Below are 22,494 nucleotides of genomic sequence, written 5' to 3'. Positions count from 1 at the left end.
AGACAATCACTTTAAGGACACAATTGAATACAACAACACCATCAATCAATTGAATGTAATTGGCAACTATAGATTCTTCCAAGAACACCAGAATACATATTCTCCTGAAGCTTATATCAAGCACTCACCAAGACAGACCAAATTGTGGGCCAGTAAATACACCTTAAAAGAATAGAAATCATTTAATATCTGCTCTCAGACACAATGGAATTGAACTAGAAATCAGTAGAAAGGTTAACAGAAAGGTTTAATTCCCAAATGTGTGGAAATTAAAGAACACACTTCTAAATAACACATAAATCAATGAAGAAATCTCAAGAGAAATTAGAAAACATTTTTAACTAAATGAAAATGAAACTGCTACTAATAAAATTTTGTGGAATGCAATAAAATCTGTGCTTAGAGGGCAATTTGTAACATTGAATTTATTTATTAAAAAAGGAAAATTCTAAAATCAATCATCCATGCTTCTACCTTAAGAAACTAGTAATAAAAAATTAAAATTCAAAGTAAATGAAAGGAAAGAGGTAAAATATTAGATAGACCAAAACTATATATATATATATAATTTGTCAAAATACTAAAGTATAAATAAAAGAGATTGAAAAATAGGAAATCAAAAGCTGGTTCTTTGAAAAATTGATGAGAGCATTAAATCTGTAGCCAGGCTATCTAGGGAAACAAAAAAAATAGAGCAGGCACAAATTATTAATACAAAAAATGAGAAGTGGGACATAACTACAGATCCTGTGGATATTAAACGGATAATACTTTCATAATTCATGGAATGCTACAAATTTTATAACCTATATTAAATAGACCAATTCCTTGAAAGACACAAACTACCCAAGCTCATACAAAAATAATAGATAATTTGAAATGGCCTATATATTACAGAAATAGAATCAATATATAATAATTCGTAACCTTCATAAACAACACTAGGCCCAGATGGGTTCACTGGTAAATTTTACAAAATGTTAAAGGAAGAAATTATAAAAATTCTTCACAGTCTCTTTCAGAAGGTGGAAACTGAGGGAATATTTTTAAAATAATTTTATAAGACTAAATATTTCTATTAGATCAACATTAACCTAATGCTGAAGCCAGACAAAGACTTAGAAGAAATCAACAGATCAGTATCATTTTCTGAACATAGATGCAAATTCCAGAAGAAATGTTAGCAAATCAAATCCAATTATATAGCAAAAAGAATTATATATAGTATATAATTAGGATTTATCCCAGATATGCATGGCTGGATCAGCATTTCAAAATCAATTTATAGAATTCATCTTATCAACAAACTAAAGAAGAAAAATCAACTGATCCTGTGCAGAAGAAGCATTTGAAAAAATCCAAAATCCATACATAATAGAAACTCTCAATAAACTAAGAATAGATTCCTCTTTCTGAATTTGATAAAAAAATTATGAATAAGCTACAGTTAACATAAATTCTTAATGGTAAGAAATAAGCACTTTTCACACTAAATCAGGAGTGAAACAAGAATGTACCCTCTCACCACTCCTTTTCAGCATTATGTTGGAAGGTGTAGCAATGTAATAAGACAAGAAAACAAAATAAAGTCATACTGATTGCAAAATAAAGAAATAAAACCATCTTTATTTCTGGAACTCCAGAATGAATGATTAATGTGTTGCAGCACACAAAGATAATATACAGAATTTAATTGCTTTCTTGTATAACAGCAATGAGCAAGTGGAATTTGAAATTAAGAAGCTCAACACCATTTACATTAGTATGTTCCAAATAAAATACCTAGTTTTATGTCTAACAAAACATGTATTATATCTATATGAGGAAAATTACAAAAGTCTGATGAAGAAATAAAATAAAAACTAAATAAGAAGAAATATTCATGTTCATGGATACAAAGACTTGTTTTAGTCAGATTTGTTATCTCTGTTACCAAAGGACCTGACAAGAACAACGTAGAGAAGGAAGTTTATTTTGGGTCATAGTTTTAGAGGTTTATTCCATGGTTGAGCAGCTTCATAGCTTTGAGCCCAAGATAAGATGAAGTGAGGCAGAACATGATGGCAGATAGAAGTGGTGAAGGAAAACAGCTCAGGACGTGGTGGCAACTTCTAGAAGATAAGAGAAAATCTAGATGACTACGGGTTAGACAATGACTTTTCAGATATGATATCAACAACTATATCATAATCTTTAGCAGGAAGAATTAATAAGCTAGACTTCATTAATCTTAATTTTTTTCCTGCTCTATGAAACAAATTCTCAAGAGAATGAAACTATAAGCTACAGACTAGAGAAGAAAATGTTGTAAAGGATGTTTGATAATTAACTGTTATCTCAAAGAACAGAGTTTACATAAGAACATAACAGTTTATATAACAAAACTTTTCAACTCAACATTATAAAAAAAACAAACAACCTGATTAGAAAATAGACCCAAGATCTTAAAAGATACCTCATGAAAGATGAGATACAGATGGAAAATAAGCACATAAAAAGATGCTCCACACTGTTTATCATCTGGGAAGTGCAAATTAAAATGATAATATGGTACCACTATACACCTGTTAGAATGCCCCAAATATGGAACACAAACACCAACTATTGACAAGATTGGGGATCAGCAGGGACTCTCATTCATTGTTGGTAGGAATATAGAGTGGTACAACCGCTTTGGAAGACAGTCAGGTGGTTATTACAAAACCTAACATACTGTTACCACCAAGTCCAGTAATTGCAATTCTTATTATTTACTTAAAAGAATTGAAAACTTATGTCCACATAAAACCTATACATGAATATTTTATAGCAGCTTCATTCATGATAATACGCTCAAGATACCTTCAGACATCTAACCAATGGAACATTATTCAGTACAAAAATGAAATGAATTATCATGTCACGCAGAGACATGGAGGAAACTTAAGTGGGTGTTACTTAGTGAGACAAGGCAACATGAAAACTAGTATGACACCAACTATATGACATTGCGGAAAAGATGAAACTATGGGATAGTTCCCAGGGTCTTCAGGGGAAGAGAAGCAGGAAGGAGATGAGCAGGTGAAGCACAAACTGTTTTAGGAATGTGAAACTACTTTGCATGGTACAGTAATGTTAGATAAATGTCACTATACATTCAACCAAGCCCATAGAATGCACAAGATCAATAGTGAACCATAATTTAAACTATGAACTTGGAGTGATAGTGATGTGTCAATGTAGGTCCATGCATTACAAATACACCATTCTGGCGGACGATTTTGATAATGAGGGAGGCTATACCCATGTAGGACCATGGAGCACATGGGATATCTCTGTAACTTTCTCTTCTCTCAGTTTTGCTCTGAATTATAACTGTTTTTAAAAAAATGAACTATGTTTTAAAAAATAAAAAATCACAAAAGAAGTAAGTTTACAAAACAAAGATCATTAAAGTAATGTGAGTAAACTTCTTACACTGAGCTAAAACATTGATAAATGAAAATTGATTTTGAGTATTTTTAATCATTTTCTTTAAAGTATATGTAAGCAGTATGTTTATGTTTATCTAAGGAGATCCTTAGGGTCTGGACTAGTAATTTCTATTTATTTCAAAAAATAGTTATGAAGTCTATGAGTAACAAATTTCTCAGCATGCAGAGATTTTCTTGTGAATAAAATACACTCCTTCCCTTATGAAACTTTGAGGCTGAAGAGGAGAAACACACACACACACACACACACACACAGTAACTAAATTGGAATTGTGATGAACATTTTGAAGGCCGAAGATAGGGCAAGAACTCAGGGAGGGAGGTATAAGTGTGGATATGAAACCAATTAGAAGGCAGTTGCAGAAGCTCAAGCAATAAAAACATTTTTTCCCTTTTAAAATGTTCTGTAGGTCTGGAGGGTATGTAGGAACATAGAGACCAGAATAAGCTATGTTAATATTTATATTAATGTGTGTTTACATAATGCATAATTTATAATAGAGTCAATAATGCAATTAACAGTTATATTAAACCCAAGGACAGTAAGTACCAGAGTGATAAAGAGATTTGCTAGATAGTCTAATATTTTTTTTCAAAAAATCCAATTAATTTGTATTCTTAACAACTCATTAGGCTTTTAACACTTTTGTCATCCAATTGTCTAAAAGCCTGAAGTTTTACTGTTTGTTATCTAAGGTACGTGATTTTACATTACGTGCTATTTTGTGCGTATTTAGTTAGTCCTGAAGTGAGAGAGCCCTTCTTGTTAATGTCACTGAAGTTCTGGGACTTCCAAGCTCAGTATTTTTGCTGACCCAAGGACTAAATGTACTATCAACTCTGCGTCATTATTCCCTCTGGGGCAGGTCAAGTGTTGGAAGCCACAGCTCTGTCAATCAGAGTGACTAGAGTCTACAGATGCCTTATACCTGGAGATTAAGTGGTCATAAATAAAGCATTTTTTACTCCAAAGTGGGATCTATAAACCCAGAAGGGATGGAATTTTAGGAGTTTTATAATTGATCCAGCTTCAGATTTATGGCTTAGAGAATAAGGCTAAAAAGTTCATTTTGGCAATTCCATACTCATAGGAAACAAATGAACTTCATAATGCTCCTGCTTGAGAGTCTTCAGTGGCCCCTGTGGCCTTCTGAGGTCAGTGAACGGTGCTTAGTCTCACCCTGTAGAAACACTAAGGCTGGATTGAGTTGCTCTCTAAATTCCAGGTCCCTATAACATCTGTGATTTCCCATAGGCTCAACCCAGCAATGTAAGGGGCCAAATATACATGTGCATCAGAGGTCCACAGTGATGCACAAAAGCCAAGTCTAAAGATTATATTCTTTGGAGTTGGGAAGGTAGGCATCTGGATCCCATTCTAGCCATTTTGTAGTTGTGGAACTTAAGTTCTTTATTCTTACTTTCCTAAGCCTCAGATTCTTTATCTGAAAAATGATAAAATAAGTTGGTATCCATTTCTTAGGATCAATAAATGATTCACAGTAGCATATATTAAGTGTGTGATATATAGAGATGCTTCATAAATGTTGAGAAGCTATTTTTTATAATGAATAGTGCTAATCACCTGCAACTCATCATAGTTTGATTTTCTTTTTTCTAATTGTAGACTCTTCCCAAAATCCTTGATAAACTAGCACCAGCATTCACAATGAGCAGCTGCAGTTTCCTTGTGGAGAAATCCCGAGCCTCCACTGCCCGGGTTGTGGTGTGGAGAGAGATGGGCGTGTCGAGAAGCTACACCATGGAGAGCAGCTACTGTGGCTGCAACCAGGGCCCTTATCAGGTATGTGAAGCTGCAGGCCCCTCATGCCTTCTGTCTAGCAGCAATACATAGGAATGGGGAGCAATCACAGACCCTCTCATCCCTACTCCACCACCTGAAAGGGGAAGAAGGCTCCACATAGAGTCTGCCCTGCTCCTTTCAACGATCACCTTTGCCTGTGGCAGCAGCACTGTTGGTCCTGGAAGCTATGTGTGCATGCTTTCCAATTTGGTTCCTTAATCATTTCTCATCACCAGCAAGCATCAGGAAGCCTCTTTTTAACCCGTGCCCCCAGCTTTTACAGAATCTCTGCCTGCCTGGCTCTGTTGCGTTCATAGAAATCTGTTGTCTGTTGCAACAAGTGAACTATCTCATAAACATCATTGAGGGCATAAGTCATGTATGTATATTGTCAATACACTTATATATTGTGTTTGTTTCCGATTCTAGTTTAAATCAGCAGCTCTCTGTGTTATCCTTCTGTCACCAGGGCACACAGGAATTTGTGTATAGTGCAGGTCTCCCAGAATGAGTGGGCCCGAGACTCATGCACCAGTGTTGGGGGGGGGAAGTCCTCTTGTATAAATCATGTTCTTTCTACAGCTATATTAACTGCATGAGCAGCTGGATAGCTGCTATAGCAGGCTGTTCTGGCTGCTCTTCCCACTCCCCCATAGAGAAGCATAAATAAAGGACATTGTGACACTGCCAGGGTAATAGAGTCTTTTAAATTTCTTAGGCAAGCTGACAGACGACTCCTTGGTGACTTCCATTCAACCCCAAGAATACCTGGACCTCACCAGTATTAAAACTCATTGTGTTGGCTTTGATACTCTCCTGGAGCAGCCAGGAAGCACTTGGCATCTATGCAATCCAGAGCTTGTAGAAATCTGTTAGCTATCAAAGGCAGTGCACAGAGTGACAGGCCATGAACATTATCTAACTTCCCCACCAGGTCCAAGAGATGTTTGACACTGGGTTAACTTAACCGCTCATTTTGGCCCATTAGTTCTGTCAAATAGTCCAAATGATTGCTTCAAGGATTATTTTGTTACTAGATTAATAAGTTATTAGGCTGTATTAATTCTATTTACTCATATTAATGTGCATGCAGAATAAGAGTTCAGATCATTATGTGAGTAGCAAAAGACCTCACCCTTCCATATACCAGCAGTGCTGAAGCTACTTACTTCCAAGAATGCAGATTTTAATGTAGATTCTGGTCCTCCCTACCACACAAAATATTTGTAAACACATATATGAATTGACTTTGAGGTTATATCATCAGGAATCTATTTACTTTATTGGCATACAAATCTATATGATTTCAAAAATAAAAGCCTGGAATATTGTCATCCTAAGGCCTTATGGACATTGATTTGTGCCTCACTAGCTGTATGCCTCCTTGTAGGAAGGGGCCTGTCATTTGCTTAAAAGACTTTCCATGCAACCCTTCACAGATTTATTGGATCGGTGACTTTCATTGACTTTGTTTCTCCAAGCACCAATTCAGACTAACAGCTTCTAGTCACATAAGTATCAATGCCATTCATGATAAATCAACTGGACATTCAAGTCCTTTGGAGCTTCCTGAAAACTAAAGGGCTCATAGGTGCAGGCCCTCACGAACTCTCCATCTTCCATACAACGTGCAAAACAACTGTTAGAAATGAGAAAGAATGAAAGACTTTCACCCAGTGGGATGACTTTCAGGTATCAATGCAGCATTTATCCTGTGAAATTTTCCACATGGGCTTTGCATGGGGTCTCCAGAAGGAGAATGGAAGGAGAACTGGCTAGAGAAAACCATAAGAGTGCCAAACCTGCTTTTGGTTTAATGGTCCCATTCTCTATATGAAACACCTCTCTGAATGGATTGGTTTTCTCTTTCCCTTTGTTTTCTTGTCCTTACAAACATGGTTGAGTAGCTGAGCAGAATCACAGACAGCAAGCAAGGGCATGGTGAGTAATTTTACATATGGGAGCCCCCCCACCACACAGGGGAAGGAAGCCAACCCAGAGTTGGGTGTTTCGGTGATTTTCGATTGAGGTATATAATAAAGTCTATGAGCTATAAAGCAGTATAGAAATTTCCATCCTGAACATATTGCAAATGATTTTTGTACATTGAGAAGCTGAGTCCCAGTTGGGTCTTGAGGTTATTATTCTAAGGTCATCTTTCCATTTTTTGTTTAGCATTACCATTTATCCAAAAGATGGAGGATACTTAAGTACACCCATGAGGGGCATTCCTTCCTTCCTTCATAAGAATATAAATATTTTTGCAGTTTCTCTGGTTAATGTGGCTTTAAAGTAGTTCCAATCATTTCTCCCCCAGCACACTAAGTACCTGATTTGTTAGTAGTGAAATGAAATATCATTTCTTACAGTGACATTTATGTTGGAACTGCATTAAAGAATATAAGCTATTACCTTCAAATAATTATTATTAATATGATATTTTCTCTTCTATTTTCCAGTCTATAGTTGGCTAATTTGAAAAAAAATTCTCCTGCCTTTATTTCTTTAGAATACAGTCTGTGCTGCTTCTCATACACTTAAGATCCATAATTTAAATTTTATGTAAGAGTCCCACCCACTGAGAGATTTACTTTTTCTCTTAGGGACTGGCCCAAAGGTATTGAGGCTGTGTGGGCAAGACTAAATGGAATGATTCATCCTTTGGGGGCTCATTTTTCAGAGGCATCCAGTCTATGTGGACAGCTGTGTGGTTCACACTGAGAGCCTGTGACCTGGGGTCACATATATGGTATGTCTGCACATACAAAGGCATGTGACTGGACCCTGTGGGCTGCTAGTGGCTTAGGAGGTCAATGTGAGTGCTCCCACCCAAGCAGGCTCTGGACCTGCTTGTTGGCCACACCACTGACTTGTGGAACAGCAAAGTGGCCTTAGTCAGAGGAAGAACAGAAGATGGGTGGCTTAGCTGAGGCTTGAAGAATGAGTCAACTGGTCCTTAAACTTCTTTATGTGAGCTGCCTCTTTGTACTGTGGACTCTCCAAGCAGTCTGTCTTCTCCAACCCCCACAGAGGGATCTTTCAATAATCCAAATCTACTCAAGTCACATTATCTGCCCAATGTCTTCATTATGTCTAGAGAAAATTCAACTCTTTATCCTGATGTTAAGACCTTTTACAACCTCTTCATTTTTTTAAACATCCAGTACTTGCTCTCATGCAGAGTAGGTATTAAATATGTGTGCTGATGGACAGATGAATGAATAAGTGAACAAATGGATGGATCAATAGTAATTTCTAGGTTGTCAGAGGGTGATCCTCTATGTGCACGGGTAACTAGAAAAGAAAAAGAAATCTCTGTGGTCTGAGTGTGACCAGAAGTCACTGTAAAGTGGAGATTTTAAGAGTCTTTGCAGTGCATGGAAATAGAAAATGTGTGGGCGGGAGAGGGAAAGGCAGAGAATGTAGAGCTGAGACCTCTCAGACCTGTCACTATGTACATGATTTGAGAGCATTTAATGGATTCTTTCCCAGTGTAAGACAATTCTAGTCCAGGTGTGGAATCTCTTACGGCCACATTCTAGTAACAGATGATGATTAGCAGAAAGACTTCCATCCATATACATGGTAGATGCTGTAGTTCACCCTCTAGGTGCCTGTTTAGCACCCAGACATGTATTTCCCCTTGCTTCTCCCAGCTGTGACCATTAGGAGGAATTGACTATAGCTGCAGAAATGGCCTTGCCCAAAGCTGTGGTTCCTTCCTGACAGCAGCCTGCATCCAATGGCTGACCTATGTGAGGTGAAAAGGCCTGGCCTCCTTGCCTCCACTGGGACAATTCCAGAGGGCCATTCCAGCTCTCAAATTCCCTTTAGGATCACTAGAGCCTTTATTGCATTGAAGATCTACTTCCCCTCTGCCCAATTTTGCTTTCCTCATCACTCACAGGTGTTGTTCCAATGAGTACTCCCCCAAAGTCCTGATACATGTAATTCTCAGAGTCTCAGAGGATACTTCCTGGGGAAACAAATTATAACAGTGCTTCAGAAAGACTTGGATGAGAAAGCATAAATGTTGGAACTAAGTATTCAAGCTGTAAGATGGTTTGACAGGGATGAATTTCATATAGGCAATTAAGATATCTGAGCTTACCATTTAAGGCTTCCCATATCCTTTCTTTCATACTGTATTTGCCTTAGTTACTTAAGGCATGGGCCCTCATCTACCACCTTCCTCAGCTCATGCTGGAGACAATAGCTTGGTGCAGGATTTTTTTGCAGTGATCCAGAATAGAGGCAGATATTTTGAGTGGATGCTACAGCAAATGATTACAGAGTGACTGAAACAACATAAGTTTATTCTCTCATAGTTCTAGAGGGTAAAAGGGGTAAAAGTCTGAAATCAAGATGTCAGCAGGGTGATGTTCCCTCTAAAGACTTTAGGACAAAATCTGTTCCATACTTTTAGCAGAACTTCCCAAATCTTTGATGTTCCTTGACTTGTGGATGGATAAGCCCCACCGTTTCTTTTGTTATCACTGTGTCTCTCTCTTTTTTTTTTTAAAGAGAGAGTGAGAGAGGAGAGAGAGAGAGAGAGAGAGAGAGAGAGAATTTTTTTTAAATATTTATTTTTTAGTTCTCGGCGGACATAACATCTTTGTTGGTATGTGGTGCTGAGGATCGAACCTGGGCCGCACTCATGCCAGGCGAGCGCGCTACCACCTGAGCCACATCCCCAGCCCCTGTGTCTCTCTTCTAATCTTCCTGTTAAGAACACCAGCCACACTGGATCAAGGGTCTACCTTACTCCAGGATGACCTCACCTTAACCACTTACATCTGCAATGACCCTATTTCTAAATGGGTCACATTCTGCAGTTCTAGGAAGGAGAAGAATTGGTGGGAGTACTATTTTTTTTTTTTAAGAGAGAGTGAGAGAGACAGAGAGAGAGAGATTTTTTTTTTCAATATTTATTTTTTAGTTTTCGGCGGACACAACATCCTTGTTTGTATGTGGTGCTGAGGATCGAACCCGGGCCGCACGCATGCCAGGCGAGCGCGCTACCGCTTGAGCCACATCCCCAGCCCTGGTGGGAGTACTATTCAACCTTGTGCTCTAGGTCATGGAAAGGTACAGAACACATAGACCAAAGAATGAAGGAAATGATTTTATTCTTCTCTTTACATTGTCATGGGGAAAAGCCCCGCATGTTATAACAACTCTTGTTGATTCTTTACCCCATGAAGAAGAAAATCAAGTTTAGATTTTCTTGGAACATCTGGAAAAACAAGTTTAAGAGTCATTCCGTGTGTAAGGAGTGCTGGTTAATGTTGCTTGAGTATTATGATACACAATTTTAACATAGCTATAATGATAACAAACTCTTCTATGGTACTCAATTTTTGCTAAGCCCTTCACATATATTAAGTTACTCTATGTCTGCTATGGCACAACCAAAAATCACAGTTACTTCTCTTATCATTGTCATCCTTATTTTACAAATGAGGATGCTGAGGCAGAGAGGTTAAGTAACTTGCTCAACGTCATACAGCTAGTGACTTTTAGAGCCAGGATTTGAAGATGACAGGTGTGGAACTGGAATCTTTGCTTTTACCGCTGTGCTTTCTGCCTTGTAGAAAGTGGTTGTTGAAAGGAGTCCTCGGCTTCAGAAACAGGAGACCCAGCTGCTGCACTTATCTGCCATTAAGTAGATCTATAGCAACAGGTGAGTCGCTTAACCTCTCTAGGTCACAGTTTTCTGATTTATAATAGATGAAATAATTAGAACAAAGAGATGGACATGTCTCTGCTAAATTATGACTATCCTGAGTATCCAAGGGATTTATGGATCACCTACAGCAATGTGAACCAGCCCTATTGTGGAAACCTTAAGAATCTTCAGCAACTTAATTCTGAATATGCACATTTTTTTTTCCCAAAAGTAGCTTCTTTGCTGTGAACACAAATCATTATTGTCAGGGGACTTTGGCTGCTTAATCCACACATTTCCTTCTCACCCTGTTTATTCTATCCTGGCTGATCTTCTCTGTAAAAACAAACAAGCAAGCAAACAAATGAACAACAACAACAACAACAACAAAACCCACAAAACTTTTCAAAGTAAGCAAAGAGGGATGGGAGGAATTTAATACATATGAAATAGCATCTTTCTATCAGTTTCTCCATTATTGGAAATGTGGGAGCAAAATCTTCAGTAAAACACCCATTTTAAGCTGTTACAAGTGATCTCCTGTCTTACTTCCTATCCTCATTTCACTTCCTAGTGACTTCTCCTCTTGTTCACCAGAGTCTAACACAGCTTTATAGATTTACACAGCCCAGACTGAGGACTCTCCTGCAGAATTGGCTTTGTACCAGAATACACAAGCATGAACATATACACACACATTCACAAACATACGTATATACCAATGATTTTCAATCATCAGGTCATAAAGGAAGCATATCTTATTGTTTAGTGTAAGTTCCTGTGTCAGCTACAAAGATCCAAGGAGAACTCTGCCATTCACAATCATTGAGCTTGAAACAGCCTTGATAAACAAGAGTCTTTCCATGTATAAGGAGTGGTAAAGATGATGTTCCTCATACTTCCTATTTTAGGGAGATGCTATAAAGACAGAATGAGCCACTATCAGTAAAACATTGATCACTGTTTTCATAGGAAAAACCCACTACATGTTTACTCTCAAAACATATTTACTATTTGTATTATTATTGATGATAATAATTATTAGTGTTGATTTTCTTTTTCTATTTGAAAAAAAAATTGACTTTTAGACATAATCATCTTAATCAGGTCTTCTTAATCAATACCTTTGAGTTTAGAGGTATGGTCTCTGTGATAATATAAGCTCTAATACATAACCAGGTTTAATAATCACAGATTTTGGCTTTTGGCTTTTATAGAGACTAATATCCATATATCTATATTTATAGACTTACCTACATCAAAGAAACTCCTGCATGTATTATTTAGACACTTCCTTTTTTATCTACCATTTATTCTAGCTATCAAATTTCCTATGCAGCATAATCTATAGTCTAGCCGATTCATATCTGATGTCCTGAAAAAAGGCAAGGGGAAGAGAAAGAGAATGGAAGGAATAAGCCTGGATGGCAGAGGGAGGAACAAGTTTAAATTTCTAGGAAGACTGTTGAATTTAAAAAGCTATTTTAATCATGACTTCAACTCCAGAATATAGGTTGGATTACTATTCTCAAGTCACTGCCTTCTCTTACAGGCGGCCATGTAAGGGAATACCATTCTTTTAGGTCTTTGAGGAGGAGGGATAATTTACTTTCATGAGTATAACCTGAGGAATGGTATTTGGTTATCTAATCTGAGGAAAGTTTGAGGAGCCTTCCCTCAAATTTTAATGTACATTAAGATCATCTTCTGAGCTTTCTTGATTTTGGGGACATGGCTGAAGAATTTGCATTTCTCTCAAGGGTCCCAGGGCGCAGTCATTGAGGGACTGAGTTAGGATGTCCCGATGTCAAAGGCAAGGTCTTGAAACTGTTTTTTTTTTTTTTTTTTTTTTTTTTTTTTTTTTTTTTTTGTCTTAAACCTGATCCTTTGTGGGTTCTAGAAAATTCCCCATGGCTTTTATTAGGGAGTCTCAAATTCACCTTTTTGTTTTCCTTTTCTTTCATGTCCATGCTCCTTGGTGGATTAACTTACTTTCCCTGTAAGTGTTGCACTTAAAAACTGGCCTAATATCCATTCCTGTGAGAATTTGTAGAATTTTTGTTTCTTTGTCTTAATTTTTTTTTCCCTCTGGCTTTTAGGACCCGCCCCCCCTCCATAGAATTCCTTAAATTGGTGTCTTTGAACAATTTTTTAATCTATGTCTTTGTTATGGAGCTGAGGCCTCCTGAGGAACTGAAGCAGCACAAAGTTCCCCTCTTCAAACCCCAATTCTGGTGACCATGTCAGGAAGACTTCAGACATGTTGCTCAGAGTCACAGGAATGAGTTTATTGAAAGGATAGGAAAAGGGAAAGGAGACAGTATCCAGGGAGAGAGTGAGTCCTCTTTTAGAGGAGAAGGACAACGTGTCTCTCTTGCACTCCAGGTTTATTAGGAATCCCAGAGAAGTTTCTAGAAGGTCCTGCCCAGGTCCACCTCTTTACTTTTGACTGACAGCAAGGTGACATCAGACTTTCAAATCCCTTTGTCATGGCTACACTTGGTCACCTTGGCTCATGCTGACGAGTCCTAATTGGTTTCTTCATAGTACCTTCTTACAGATTTTATGGTTAGGAAGAGCTATCCTTATCTCCCAGAATTTCAGGATCTGGACACAAGTCTCCTGGATTCCTCCCATCAGCATTATCTTGGGCCTACATTTCTCCTGCAGTTAACAGGTAGTTTGCTGAGGAATGTAACATATCCTGTCCACTTAGACTGGGCAGGGCTACAGGTAAATTGCTTCTTAGAAAAGAAAGCATGTAGAGGTCAGCACAGTGGCCCCATTTTATAGGATTACTCTCTTAACCTCGTGATCCCACCGTCCTCATCTGTCTGTCCCCTAACAATTTTAAGAGCCTAGACAGAGATATAGTTATATGCAAAATTGTTCCACTTTGTGTACATTTTTCTGGGGAAAGAAGCTATAGTTTTAAAGAGATTCTTAAAATTGTATGTTATCCAACAAATATGATTTAGAGCTCATGCCTTAATTTTTTGAGTCTAAAATATCTTGAAGGCCCTTCCTTCAGAGTCTTCTAGTTTTTGGTCAGCTCTAGAAGTGCTTGGCTTGAATTTGTGCAAATCAACCACAGTCTGTAAATCACTGACTATTTCTGTCTCCATATCAATTAAGCACAAGAACAATGATGCATCTCATTAAGTGTATATTGGATTAACTTCCATCTAAATCTTCTGTGATTATATAGGATGCTAATCTTCTCAGGATGCTATTGCTCACAGGTGCTGATTTAGCCCAAGAAGCAGCAGCAGCAGCAGCACCTGGCATTTATTAGAAAATCACCTGCTCCAACAGAATCTGCATTTGAAGGAGATCTCCAGGTGATCCATGTTCCCAATAAAGTTTGAGAAGCCCTGAAGGGATCAAGCAAAGGAAATTGGGGAGCTATAGCCTTTTCCTAAATGCAGACATTGTTTCCAGAATGTTTTTTTTCTTCTTCTTCTTCTTTTTAAGGCTAGAATGAGATGTCCTATGTGAATATAATTTAAAAGTTGAAAGTAATCCCCCATATGAGACATTTTGTTGACCCCTGCTAAGATTTTAATGTGCAATGAGCTTTTCTTTCTTCACCCATGTTCTGTAACAGCCTTCTGCTCTCTAGAGCATAAAAAAATGGGACTGTTTTCCAAACGCTTATTTTGCCATTGGAGTATCGTTTTATTTCTTTGTCAATGTAGATATGAAATCCATATGCTAATCCATTATTTTGGTGTGAAACTACTTGAACTGCTTGTCCATACTCTCTCTTTTCTTATTAATTGTGATTCAGCAAGTGTTGATTTACTGTTCTGTTTTTTTTTTTAACCAATTGCTATATGATCTCAAAGCATGTTATGAGCAGTTTATTAACTCACTGCAGGTTTGATGATATTATGAAATATTGTTCTCATTCTGCAGCCCTGCAGTTCCATAATGTCTGTCAGTAGTATAATAGAATATTAAAAGGAATTAAATAAAAATCAAGAGGTAGAAATGCTAATAAGGTTGCCAGCAGGGGCCTTTCCTGGGATTACTAAAACCCTGGGAGTCTTGAATTTTAAATGCCCATTGTAGAAAGTGATTCCCTGAATCAAAAAATAAGGACAGATTCTGACACTTGGGATAATCCATTAAGCCTCAAATGACCTCTGATTCTTTAAAAATAATTTGGCTTCAAAGGACCAAGAAGAAGAAAAGATAGTTTATCTTTGTAAATCTTACTCTCCCCATGTGATCAATGTAAATGCAATAAGCCAGCTGCCCTTAAGGAGCAGACATCTAAAACCAAAGAAAGCACAGATTTAAGCCAGGGTTTTATTTAACTTGTAGAATAGGGAAACAGAGTCCAGGTCAGGAGAAATTATCCACAGGGTATTTTCTCTGTCTATAAAATGAGGTGGACCCTGAATCTTCCCATACCTCCCTGATATGAAGTGATCACACAGTCCTCCAGCCAACTTTTCGACAATCTCCACTGTCTTCATTCCAATAGAGGTGTTACAGGGCTGAGGACTTCTGGGAAACTGAGGAAGCATGAAGGCCCTTCCCTCAAACCCAATTCTTGCAATCAAATTAGAAAGTTTTCAGACATGTCACTCAGAGTAACAGACGTAAGTTTATTAGAAGAGATGGGAAGGGGACACTCTTAAGGTAGAGACTAGGGCCCCTTAGAGAAGAGATGGACAGCATGCTCTCCTTTTTGGAATGCCAGGGAAGTTTCCAGAGAGTTATGACCAAGTCCATCTCTTCTTGACTTTTAACTGGAAGCAGGATGACATCAGACTTTCAAGTCTCCATTGCCATGACAATTCTAGATCACTTTGTCCTATGTTGACTAGTTCTATTTGGAACCTGTTCTTACAGATTTTTTGGTTATGGGGAATTATCCTTATCTCCCTGAATTCCATGATCTGGTGTGTGTAAGGGTCCTAAAAGTCCCCCTCTTTAGAGTAACACCTGTTCCTGTTATCAGTATTATTTCCCGTCTCCCTTTTTCCTGCAGATAACAAATATTTTTCTTAGGAATGTGACATATCCTGTTGACTTAAGCCAATATGGGCTGTGGATAAATTGCTTTTTAAAAGTGAAAGCATGTGGGGGTCAGCACAGTGGGCCCATTTTATAGAATTATTTTCTTAACCTCATGTTTCCACCACTCATGTCTGCCTGTTTCCTATCAGAGTGATCTTAAAGATTTCTATTTTTAAAGATAAGCAGTCACTCTTTCTACGCCTGTGTTCCCTGAATAACAATGAGTAGAGAAACCCTTTATAATACTTTGAACCCTGTTGTTAGAAGGCAAGCATTAGATATTGTTATATAAACTCATAATTGTTTCATCAGTCAACATGCATTTATTAGGTCTCTACTTTGTTTGAAGCTGAAGTTAATGACTGCACATGTACATAGGAAACTCAGATCCCTTAGCCAAGGCCAGACACATGGTCACTGCATCCTCATTCTTCATTCTTCATTCATTCTTTCATTCATCATTCAGGAGACATTTTTTTTTAAATCTACAGTGTGTTAAATGCCAAGGATATGACAGAGTAGAATTGGCAGCTTCCTCCTCTCCCAGAACTTCTGGTACAGCCAGAGGCAGATAATTAAATAAGTGAGAAGAAGAACGAGCAGGGTGGAAATATCTGGGTGCTCTAAGAGAACACAGGAGGAGGTGAAGATTTAAGAATTTGGCAAATGATGGCTTAGTTGAATAGGAATTATCCACAAGTTGTTTTTGGGGGGTGGGACGTGTATTAAATTGAGAAAAGTAACATCTGGTAAAATAGAAGATATTTGTTTGAAAGGACAGGTTCAAAAAGTTCCTAATTTTTCTTTCATTCTAATTACTTTCCTCTTTCTTCTTTCTTGCTTCACATTTCTAAATCTCACCATGGAATTCCCCATGGGTCGTGCTGCATGGGACAAGAGTGGAGTTCTCAAGCACATGGTCCCACTCCTGATTCCAACATGACTCCCTTAGGAATACAGCCATATGTGGGTATTTCTGTGAAATTCAAAGTTTAGGGTATATCTGTGAATCAGGAAGATTAAAATGTTTTCTTGTCCTTAGACTGATAAAGAGTAGTGAAATTTAAATAATAGTAAATAATAGTAATCTTGATCATTTTGTTCCAAATGAAACAATCATTTTGTTCCTGGCTATATACCCCACCAAATGTTTCTGAAAAACAACAAAAATTACAATAGTAAAATATACCTTTCCTTTTTAATGTGGTTAGTAATTTACAAAACACATTTATAAACTTTATTATGTCTGATGAGCCGAAAAGCTACTATAGTCCAAACATGAGAGAAAACGGAAATGAGAGGTAAAGAAAGTGAGCCAGGGACATGAAGCAGAAACTAATGCAAAATATGGCATTGCTGTTCTGGGCAGAGCAGTCCCAGAGGTCTGCTCTGCTCTGTGGGATGTGTCTGGATAGCTGTTGTGTTCCAGAGGAGGAAGACGGAGAAAGCAGGTACACAGCAGAGTGGTCTCTGTACCACCCCACCTTCCTGCTTCCCATTAGTCAAAGTTTGTACCTGGAGGAATAAACTGGCATAATCAAGTTGTACCATCTGGCCCCTGCTACAGATCCTCATCCAAGCCCAGAATGATGGAAGAAGCCAGACAATTGGATGTGAGACTCATTGCCCTGGCTGCAGATTAGGAGCAAACAAGGGTCCTCCCAGGAATGTGACTGGCAGCTCTAGGGTGGAAATTTTGAGGGCTCAGCCAGAGCTGGTAGCACCTGAGGCAAAGCTCACCACTGGGGACCCAGGAGTGCCCCTCTACCCCCCTTTAGAGAGAAATGCAAGGAGGCACCTAGGCTATATGCTACACATTCCTGAAGCAAATCTCAATATTTTTAATTGCAAAAGTTATAGCACAAATTGATAGTATCCAACAAAAACATATATGATCCTTGACCTCAAAGTTCTACTTTCAGAAATTTAATTCCCAAATTGCATAGATGTCATTGCTTGTTAGTGGTGAAAACATGGAAATAATCTCAATTCCCATCAGTAGAGGATTAATGAAATACATAATTGTCAGTTTGAACAATGGACAACATGGACAGAAAAAAGTAGAGGCTAATTAATATTCACATGACCTTTGATACTTCAATACACTAGCTGCATCACTTGTAGACTGAATTTTGGGTAAATTATTTATTAAAGTTAACTTTAGGCATCAGAAAAAGCGAATAAGGACTGTGCTTCCTTCATTGTAAATGTATGTGTCGCTTAGCTTAGTCCCTGACACAAAATACTAGTCAGTTAATCATAATCTTTAACATTATCCCATCCTACATATATATATCATCCCAGTTGCATATTGTTATACTCAGCCACCCAATGAGAAAATTGAGATGGAGAAAATTTCAGTGGCATTCCTAATCCTTGACAATAAATTAATAGTATTCCTTAATTATACTATTTTGTCTTGTGTTGATGAAATTTTCAAATGTCACAAAGCTGGGACAAGTAGTTATTGCATTACTCAGCAAAAATTGTGTCTAAAAGATCTTAGCAAAATGGAATGTTGGGCAAAATCTCAAAAGGGAAACCTAGTATGGATTCTTGGGAAATTCTGAATTTGGTTAAAACAGAAAGAAATCACTCAACTACCAGAACATTTATAAAAGTATTTAAGGATTATTAATTTTCTTTTCATGTGATATGAATCAAACTTGAACTATGACTTAAAAATGCAAATGTGACATTAGATTACATCAAAATTATTATAGTGCATAAAGTGTGAAATCTGATATTTCTCCAACTCAGTCAAATTGTACTAAGAAAAATGTGTTGCATTCAATATGACTCAATTTCAGGCATGTGAGGAAGAATTGTAGTAAAAGTAAGCATAAGTAAAAACGAATCTTATAACCATCTAAATGGGATGGATTTTACCTCAAAAGTAATAGGTATCTATTTATATGACTTAAGGAAAAGAGGAATGGGATCATAACTACCTTTAACTTTAGCTCTGTGATGGGTGGAATGGTGCAGGGACCCCAGTTGGAAGGCTACTATAACAGCCCATTGCAGGAAGAAAGAGTAACATAAGAAACATATTCAAGAGATATTTTGGAGGTGGAAATGAGCAGATGCAATGGGTTTGAAAGGATTGGAGACAAAGGAGTGGGAAATCTACAGTCCATGAGGACTCCCAGATTTCTGGAATAGATATGATATTGAAAATGCAATAAGAAATCATCTTGTGGGTGTGTTTGCCCAATCGTGTGCATACAAAATGAAACATTCATCATATAACTTAATTGTATGTTAGGAAGAAAGAATAGAAGCAAAATTTAGCTTGATAAGTAAACTCTCTAGTCGATTCTTTCCATGATATTGTGGAGGCTGCAATCAAACCATTAATGGAAGACAATGTGAAATTGCTGAGTTAACCTTAGAAGGACTTTCTAACATACACTCATTACTGCTTCAACACAACTGACCTTATTCTTGTTGCAGACTAATTTAAATTCTAATGTTTTTTCTTCTATGCACTCCAAAATTCTTATTATAGGTTTCCTTACTACTTACAATTACCTTCCTAGAAATGCTAATCTATACTTTTGGTATGATTTTGACTGAAGAGAGGGACCCTGGGCCAAATTTAACTATACACTATATATATAGTGTATAGTTAAATTACATATATATATATATATATATATATATATATATATATATATATATATAACTTTTGAGGTAAACTCCATCCCATTTAGATGGTACACACACACACACACACACACACACACACATACACACATTGTGATGGTTTGGATACAAGGTGTCCCGCAAAAGCTCCTGTGTAAATCCAGGAATATTCTGATGTGAAATGATTGGATTATGAGAGCTGTAAACTAATTATCCCATCCTAGTTTGAATGGACTGACTGGGCTGGTAACTGTGAGCAGATGGGGCATGGCTGGAGGAGGTGGTCATTGTAGGGATGCCCTAGAGGTTTCATCTACCCTGTGGCCCCTCTTCCCTTCCTTTCCCTTACCTCCCCTCCCCTCCCCTCCCTTCCCTTCCCTCCTCCTCCTCCTCCTCCTCCTCCTCCTCTTCTTTCTCTTTCTCTCTCTTTCTCTCTCTCTCTCTCTCTCTCTCTCTCTCTCTCTCTCTCCTCTCTCCCCCTCTCTTCCTCTCTCCCTCTTTCTAGCTGCATTGAGGGGAGCAGTCTCCCTCCACCTCACCCTTCCATCATGATGTCCTGCCTCACCTTGGGCTCAGAGCAATGGAGTTGGCTCACCATGGACTAAACCTCTAGAACCATGAATCAAAATAACCTTTCCCTATTCTAAGTTGTTCTTGTCAGATATTTTGGTCACACTGACAAAAAGCTGACTATTCCATGTGTATATTCTAACTATGTTATAGAAAAGGTCAGGGAAACTATGAAAAGCAGTATGACCCATAAATACTTGAATCTGTTTCTAATCTTATTTTCTTTTTTGCTATTTTGGTGTTTTTTCTAGACTTTGTTCGTATGCACATCTTTAATAGAACTGGTGACCAATCTGTACATACATTTGTGGATCATTAATTTTTTAAATTAATACTACCATGAAAATTTCCAGCAGAGCTTTGAAGATTTTATGCTTCTAATGATTGCATTTTGTTCCAAGATTACATTGATTTCTCTAGAATTTACTTACAATATTTGACATTTAAGTTGTATCCAAACTTTTTGCTATATTATACGTCCTTAGAAGGATCTTATAAGTAAACTTTTCCCCTCACTACCTGTATTTTTAACCAGAGGTTAGACTCAAGAGGGAAATTGTTAGGTCTAAGTGTTGGAAAAACTTACGGAACTTGACAAGGCAATATCATTCACCAATTAAACCTGGCTTGGCATTGATCTTGCTCATGGTTAGTATGAAAGTTGATTTCCACTTGGAATTTTTAGTTTGTCCATATCTAGCACATTTAAACTGAATGAACAGGCAGCTCAGAAGAGGAAGGAAGGCAGAATAGACATGAAATTGCCACTTTTATTTTAAGTATTTTTCTCAAATTCCATGTTCTCTTAATTATGATGTGTATTCTCTACCCTCATCCATATCAGCTAACAGAAATATCTATTAGCAACATTTATTATAAGTTTTCTCTCTTAGATATTTTAACATAGAAAGAAATTCATGAGTTGGCTTGTCTATGTTTTAGCTCTTTTGAAATAGTATCCATGGCATCAGATTGGCTTCCAAAATGGATCATCATTTTAGCAGTCATTTGAAATCTCATTTACCACTGGCATCCATTACAGTTACCATAACAAATCAATTTGTGTGTCCTAACACACTCCTCAGGCACTCTTCAGTCACCCACGAATAGGTTGAATGCAGCTGTCATGATCAACACTCACATATATCCTAGGAATAGACCCTTCTCTCACAAATCTCCCTGTTATAACTGCTTCCTCACTGGCTTAAAATAGGGACAGAAATATGGCCATTTGTGGCCTCAGTCATGAAACATTAAAGAGGTGGCCAAGAAAGGTGGTGAAATGGAAACTAACGAACTTCTTCCCTTCATCAAAGACACAAGAGATGCATTTACTTTAGATTATAAAGTTCTTATATAATGATTACTATGTACAATGGCATGAGATACCAAAAGGATTACCAAAGCAAGGTTATTTCTTTAGATTGGAGTTTCTCCATCTTAGGAGAAGAGATATCTCAGGAGAGGGTCTCAAGGAGTTTCTGTAGTGAAGGGGAAGCTCAACTCAGGAGCAGAGAGGTCCTTGGCTTACATGATGGGAAAGAATTTCAGCATGTGCCAGTTAGAGGCATAGACAGAGGTTAATGATGGAAAAAATCTCCTATATTCTAGGGTCCTCAAAATATCATATCTCTTTTTGCTTAATGTATTTGTTGGATAAATAACTGTACACAAGATAATTATTTTAAGTGAGCTTATAGTTAACTTTAAGATTTATGGATTTTCCAGGAATTTCAGAGTGCCAGACCTTGGAGTAAAACTGGGTTAGGAAGTAATGGGCCTGAAAAATTATGTGAAACTTCTGAATTAAAATTTAGTTTCTTTGTCTTTCATTTATATCTTCTCCTTTTTACCTATTTTTTCATTTCTTCTATCTTACTTCATTAACTTCTGGGGCTGGATAATTCTTTGTTGTGAGGACTGACCTATGCATTGTAGGATGTTTAGAAGCACTCCTGGTCTTTACCCACTAGATGCCAGTATCACTTCCAAAGTTGTGGTACTCAAAACTACATTTTGATAATGCCAATTATCCCTTTTGGGTCAGAATCAATCAGAATTGAGTACCATTGCTTAATATAAATGTTTTGTTTTCCAGGTACCCTTTTAGAGTCTTGGTTTCTTTATCTGAAAAGCTAAAAAAAAATGAATTGGACTATATCTGCTTACCCCCTAACTCTAAGGGATTTTAATGTGCCTAATCAAGGAAAATTAACTTACTGGTTTATATAATGTTTAAAGTTCTTGATTCTTGTGGTTCCTGAAGTTAAAAAAATTACTGTTTTGAAATTGTCTTAAAA

At 37.4% G+C, this 22,494-nt stretch overlaps 1 protein-coding gene across 2 annotated transcripts in view; it reads left to right on the top strand.

The window, feature by feature from the left end:
* The window catches only part of Agbl1 (AGBL carboxypeptidase 1), an 809,509-nt gene that overhangs the window by 456,772 nt on the left and 330,243 nt on the right, over positions 1–22,494 (top strand). For both annotated transcript variants that reach the window (XM_077800295.1, XM_077800297.1), the window contains exon 21: positions 5,101–5,277. In XM_077800295.1, coding sequence (XP_077656421.1) covers positions 5,101–5,277 — 177 coding nt within the window. The remainder of the gene's footprint in view (positions 1–5,100; positions 5,278–22,494) is intronic.

The sequence above is a fragment of the Urocitellus parryii genome, chromosome 6, assembly GCF_045843805.1.
Source record: "Urocitellus parryii isolate mUroPar1 chromosome 6, mUroPar1.hap1, whole genome shotgun sequence".
NCBI lineage: Eukaryota > Metazoa > Chordata > Mammalia > Rodentia > Sciuridae > Urocitellus > Urocitellus parryii.
Note: the sequence above shows the minus strand (reverse complement) of the source record. Positions and strands in the feature narration are given on the sequence as shown.